Source organism: Amphiura filiformis, unplaced genomic scaffold (genome assembly GCF_039555335.1).
Source record: "Amphiura filiformis unplaced genomic scaffold, Afil_fr2py scaffold_32, whole genome shotgun sequence".
Lineage (NCBI taxonomy): Eukaryota > Metazoa > Echinodermata > Ophiuroidea > Amphilepidida > Amphiuridae > Amphiura > Amphiura filiformis.
Genome location: NW_027305496.1, coordinates 254,632 through 261,533, shown reverse-complemented (window position 1 = coordinate 261,533; position 6,902 = coordinate 254,632). Strand labels below are relative to the sequence as shown.

The 6,902-nt window shown below is 37.2% G+C and overlaps 1 protein-coding gene across 1 annotated transcript in view; it reads right to left on the bottom strand.

The window, feature by feature from the left end:
- Positions 1-285: 285 nt before the first annotated feature.
- Positions 286-6,902, bottom strand: part of LOC140143919 (COX assembly mitochondrial protein homolog) — a 35,551-nt gene continuing 28,934 nt past the window's right edge. Inside the window, exons 3-4 of the mRNA XM_072165757.1 lie at positions 6,119-6,209; positions 286-3,405 (exon numbers count right to left, since the gene is read on the bottom strand). Coding sequence (XP_072021858.1) covers positions 3,243-3,405; positions 6,119-6,209 — 254 coding nt within the window. The 3' untranslated portion in view covers positions 286-3,242. The remainder of the gene's footprint in view (positions 3,406-6,118; positions 6,210-6,902) is intronic.

Genomic DNA, 6,902 nt, shown 5'->3' with positions numbered 1-6,902 from the left:
TCCCTTACATACCCTAGGCTATGCAATGTTTACTCAGAGGCCGTATATTGTGAATTTTGGCCCAGTGAAAATTGGATGTGGGGCACAAGAATTTGCAGTTGTGGATTATCCGAGCTAAAATTTGGCCAATTTGGGAAAAAATGCTTCATTTGGTGCACCCAATTTGCAGAGCGTAAAATACAGGTATTGTTTTGTGCCTTGATTTATACAATGTAAACATACTATGCATGCAATACACTGGACTTCCATCAAAATAAATATGATAAGAATTATAATGATAATGAGTGTCTAGTAATGATTCCTTTATTGTGTACATTGTTTCTCTTCAATATTTACATGATTTATTAACACCATGAAGTCATAAACTGCAAATAATTAAATGGTATTGGGTTCTTATTCCAGTTGAAATCCATACACCCCCTGTTGAATACATGACCTTATTCTTCCACACAGGGAGTGTGGATTTCACATGGGGCTACCTAAATGGGTGACTCCATTTATAATGTGCACTCCCTGTGTGGGAGATTAAGGTGAATGTCTTCCACAGGGGGTGTATGGATTTCAACTGGAATGGCCCATTGTAACATATTAAGGGGCACTTTGAGATCTACAGCCTCATCCCCCAGCTTACTCCACCACAAACCAAGGGCTACATATTTTTATGTGCAGATTTGGTCGTTTGACAAATACATCATCAAATTGCTATTTTTGGACCAGATAGAAAATATAGACGAATCCAATTTCACGCATTCCTATACCTTAATGGCTGCCCAAGTTGGGTCCCCATCGGCTCAATCTTACCTAAAATGTGACATAATGCGGCCTTGGAGGATATTTTAAACTGCATTCTATCACCCGTGTTACACGTAGACAAAAGAATGATGACAGTTTACAACATAAAAGAATCTAACATCGATTTTTAAGCAGTTTTTTGGTGTTGCGGGGACCCAAAGATGGCCGACCAAATCCTGACCATGACTCGGCTTGTTGGATTCGTCTATAACACAGTGGTCTATGGGGCATGGTAAAATGTGCCCATCCACCACAAACTGGTCGTAAAGTCGGCATTTTTAGATGTCCGATGAAGCTGGTTGAGGTGTCATTGTAAAGCTGAAAGTACATTCTTTCAAAATCGGCAATAAACAGAAAATGATCTAGAGCCGACTTTACTACCACTTCGTGGTGGATGGTCACAAATGTATTTTTTTGTATGGTACATGAAAGTGTGTTTGTTGAGATTACCAGTGGAAGCCTTATGCAAAAAGGGAGTGAACTTGGCATTTGATGTACCGTAGACTTTACAAAATCGGCAGATTAGCCTTTGACGACTTGCAAGGCATTAGCCAGAGGGGTGTCTTTAGGGTGTCCAAATGACACCTGGACTGACACCCCTCTGGCTAATAGCAGTTACGTGCAAGTCACATATTCAATGTCTGAATCAACTGAACATTTGGAAATAATGACTGCTCAGTGCCAGAAGTGGGTAAGTGCAAATTACATTACTCAATTCGGCAACAAATGGATGGTTAATTCTGCTCTCCATAATAAATGTAAGTGGCTTTGGGGTCTAAGATATTTAACTGTTTAAGTGACCAAAGTCACTTGTATTTATTATGGAAGGCAGAATTAATTGTCCATATGTTGCACTTACCATTTCTGGCACTGAGCAGTCAATAAGCTTTTTTTTTTTTTGATATATATTGAACCATGCCATAAAGAGAGGATGCAAAAATCACAAAATAACCTTTAAAAGAATCAATTAGAAAATTAAAGGTTCTATGGATGGATACACAGGCCCATAACCAGGATTTCATTGGGGTGGGGAGCTGATTTTGAAAAAGTGGACTGGGGGGCCATATTTTGAAAAAGTGGACTTTTCTTCAAAATTTGCACCTTTTTTGACCAAAAAAACCCTCTTTTTTTTTGCTCGCTATGCTCACAAATGGGGTTTTTGGGGTCAAAAGGGGGACTTTTTTTGCCATTTGGCGATGCCGATGGGGTGGCCCGCCCCCTCGTTACGGGCCTGTGGATACATTTTTGTTATGCATTTTGATACCTTGTCACAATGCGACTTTTTATTCCTTAAGGCGGGTCGGAGGAGAGCAAATATTAAGGTTTTTTTAATTATCTCAAAAACAGTTCTGATGAGGTTGGGCCCTTCTTCCTCCCAGGTATTCAATTTCATAATGCCCAGGTTGGATCTGATAGCACCATCAGATAGCAATGTCTGCTGCCCTCTACTGGTAGTAGTTCACTGATACATGTATAGCAACAAATAAATCAGACTGGCAACTAGCAGATGATGGTGGATGCGATATCGCTATTTTTGACGCCGCCATTGGATTAACACATAATCATGAAATCTTCACAAACAATTCTAAATTTGTTATGTGGTGTCAAAGCAAAATTATCTTACTCTAAAACCGTTGGGGTTCTGCAAAGTACCCCACTGCAAGTATGTTAATTGTCCATTTATAATCGCTAACCATGTATTGTGAATGGGGCTGTCAGCCCTGTATCTTCGCCAGCCTCGTACGTCCGTGTTGCGTGTCCTATGCCGCCTGGGCAACTAGCAGGCTTAATATACTGCCCTCTTTCCCCATCCACTTTTTAGATCAAATCAAGGATTATTCCTTTCATTGGAAAATTGTTGGTAAAAAGGGCAAATGACACCAGGTTTAAGGGACTTGTTTGTTTGTCTAACGTCCCCCGAGCGATTACAAATCCAATGCGGTATGCGTTGTTTTATTTTTTATTTGATCAATAAATCAGGTGTTGGGGTACCCCCTTGAAAACTCACCAGTTTTGGCCCATTATGTTTTGCCAATGCCAATTTGTCTTAAATTTTTGAAAATAAAAATTGTGGGAAATTTAGCTTCCTTCCTGGGAAATTAAAAAAATTTCTGAGCCCTGTTGGGTACTGTTATACACGTTTTTGCTTCATATCAAAACTGCTGGAGCCAGGGTTGTAGCTGGGTGGCATTTGATGAAAATCTTGATATTTGGCAATTTGTGCAATTTTGGACTCTGGGTGGTGGGCTCCAGTGCTTAAATTGCAGCTGAGTGGTGAGCTCCAAAACTGAGTGGTGGGCAGCAGCCCGACTGTAGCTAAACCCTGGCTGGAGCAATAAAACACACAATTTGGACACATATTGTTTTAATGGTAGGCCTCAATGTAAGATAGAAAACAGAACATGAAGCAAATTGGACCATGCTCCTTTAAAGTCCTATTGTCCATCACCCTATGGATGGTCTTTTTGTTGTTGCAATTTTTTCTGCTTTTGGAATTCTTCTATCTTCTTTGCACGTGCACTTTGGTTTGCAGGAATACCGGTGTGTCTGAATTGGGATCTGTCCTTTAAGTATTGGTCTGTGCAGGACTCCCTCAACTTAGGGTCTTCATATCTGAAAAGACAAGTTGATTAAAAACAGGTGTTATTAACAAATCCAGTTTGTTCAAGTTAATCAACAATGAATAATGATGATGATAATAATGATGATAATTTTAAAGGGATATATAATTATATATAGTCATTTTGCCAGCAAAATAAATTTAATTTTTCAACTTTTTAGTGTTCAAACTGATATAGTTCGCTAAAGAAAGATTTTCCCAATAAGGCATATCGTGCGGGTCTATATATTATAGTTTTGTCAGAATATCCCATTTTGATTTCACCATTTTTCACTTGCCAAAATGTCCAACTCAGTACTTCATTTCGAATATAACCAGCAGAAATAATCAATATTTCTATTGTTGCATGCAAAATCATCCATCCATGCATATATGTGACATGATCAAGGGGAATGAGTCTCATGTCGGTAATTTTCAATTAGAAGTTTTTACATCATTTTCTGGCAGCTTATGAATGTTACATTTCGATGCAAACCCCATCACAATCGGACATTTGGTTTCCAAGTTATGATCAATTTATCAATGGCTGAAAACAATTTAAAACAAAAGAATTTGAACACTGTTTTTGCCAATATCTCAGTTGGAAGTCAATAATGGTGCAATCAAAACCAAAATTCTGACAAAACTATGATATATAGCCCTGTATGATGCATATGGAAATGCCTTTTATTAGCTAATTATTACTTTGAAAAGCTAAAAAGGCCTGTCAAAATTGAAAATCTTACACTAGACGACTAAATTTCACAGTTAACTTTAACACCAGGATTTAAAATAAAAATATAGCATCAAGCATTACGGTTTTCTTATGATATTTACTGAAAGAATGAAAATTATTGCTTTTTATTTGGCCGTGAAAATTTATTTTAAATTGAAAAGGTTTCAGCTCACAATTTCACCACCAAATTTGATCCAGTGCCTAATGTTGAAATGAGCAAAATTGTGAGCTACACCTTTTCAATTTAAAATGAATTTTCTCAGCCAAATGAAAAGCAATGACTGAGTGAGCCTTGCATAACAATAGCCAGCGAGTGACTAGCGTTCTGAGTGTTGCTTTTCACACCAAAGATTCACAAGCTCAATTGAAGGTGCCCAAAGCAATTGCTGTGTATGAAGCAGCCCTGTACTAACATCATGACGGAATAAACAGCACACACCACACATCCTGTTTATTCTTGGGTACTCTACATTGTATTGTACTTAAAGAATTCAGTGGCATAGCCAGGACTTTCTCAGGGGTGAGGGGGGCAAGGAACTTTCCAGGGGGGAATTTCATGAAAATGGTAAAAAATGGACTAATACAAAAAAATCATGAAGATCTTCAATATCGACTTGTTTTTGCAAGAGGAACAAGTTTAGACCATTTTGTTAAAATCTGAGCATTTTTATAAACTTGACACCTGTGAGGTCAAAATATTACCATTTTGCCTATATCTCAAGAACCGTACATCACAGACAGGTCAAACTATACTTTTTCTGAATCCTTATGAGTAGAGAAGTTAGTTTGGTGTGGTTTTCATGACCATACCCCCGGTAAAAGCAGGGACGGTAAAAAAGAAGGGAGGAAAAAAGAATTATTAAGAAAAAAGTGCGGAAAAATTATGAAAATGGTTAAATAAATTGTGAAACCAATGGAATTATACATTTTTTGCTTTTAGGTCGCTAAGCCTATAAAATGGGGACGGCAAAGATTTAAAGTGTCCTTAAAATGACTAAAATTGGAACAAAAAATTGACAAAGAGGGACAAAGAAAAAGTGTTTGCTTTTTATTCCAGGGGTTTTGTTTTGTAATAAAACATGCCATAAATAAAGTCACAGAAATTTGGCTTTGCCCTCTCACACTAAAATCCTGGCTACATCACTGGTCTCATCTCTATGATCAGAAAAGATGCAAGAAAAGGAGAGAGAACAGAATTACATCCTTGAGATAATCCCGTAGGTAATCCTGTCGCACCTATTCATAGTCCTTTATTCTCAAGTAGTTACACATCTACTTGAAAGTAGTCTTTGATCATGTTGATGTGATGTGTGTTGCCGACCACGGTTGATTAATTTTCACTCCGGAATTGGAAATATTTCCAATGTTTCCATAGAGAATTCCTTGAAAGTATGACACGTGGTACCTGTTGCTCTGATCATGCTGATGGGATACCACACGTGGATACTACAAGAAAGAAATGTAGTTTTGTAAAAATTCCCACAAAATTCGCCCATTTTGGAACATATATTAATTATTTGGGAGAGTGTTTTAGGATTTTGTTAGAAAAGGGATGATTGTTGATCATCTTTATTTTATTGTTTTATGTATTTTCCTGTCATTTCCTGCAAACCTAATAAAGATATTTTGATACGTGAAAATGGTCTGTATCATAAATCGTAGAGGTTGAAAGTGTCAGCAAACGTCAGAAATTATAATTTGCCATGGAACTTCGGTCATATTTTATTTGAAATATAACTGGATGTTAGGGTCTGCATGCATGGTATGATGGTATACAGGCACTGACCTTTCCCTAAAACTAGTAAGCAGCAACTTGTGTATCACACCCGTCATGGGTTCAAACCCCTTTGTTGTATTTTATTGTTAAATATAAATAGTGTGATTACTTTTGAATGAGCGGCTGCACACATATTTTGTTTGAGGATAGCTGGATCTATCTACTTTCTTTACATCTTCTCTGCTATGATACAGTCTGAATTATAGAAACTTACTGTTTAATTAGGCATTCATTAAATGCTTTATTCTGTGGTCGACACTTCCAAAATAAGAGCACCTTGTGATTCCGACAACATTCTAAATATTCTGCAAAGAGAAAAAAAGTTTATGGTTAAACCACAAAATCTCATATATTAACCCCTGAGAACCATTGCCTTCTTACAGCATTTGTGATTGGTCAATTACACAATATATTCATCTTTGTGACCAATTAAATGCAGCTTCTAAAATATTTAAGCTCCATCCTCTTCAGCCCTACCACCATTCTTAGCATAGTATATTATATTATATACCCTACCTATTCATGTTAATGAATTTAGCTGTTAATGTTGTTATTTTATTATTATATCCTTGATACCTATATTCTCATGTATAACGTCATTTTGATTTATTGTCATATCCTGAGTTATACTTCTAATCATGTTAGGTATTATTAGTTATTAGGTGAAGCGGAGGTATGGTACGGGAAATTATCGTGCGCGAAGTGTCATACTGGGTGAAGCCGAAGGCTGAACCCAGTATGACACTGAGCGCATCGATAATTTCCGCACTAAACCGACGCTGAACCTAATAACTAATTTATCATACCACTAAGTCATTCTAAATATTGAAATAATTACGTTTTTAAACATTTTAATTCCTGCTAAATAGGACAAATATTACAAAAAATAGATGATTGTTCCGCGTATTGCAGGTTGTGTGCATTTTACGCGCCCGGTTTACGCGATTCGCTTTTATACGCTTACCTCGCCATTACGCCGATCGGCCTTATGAAATACG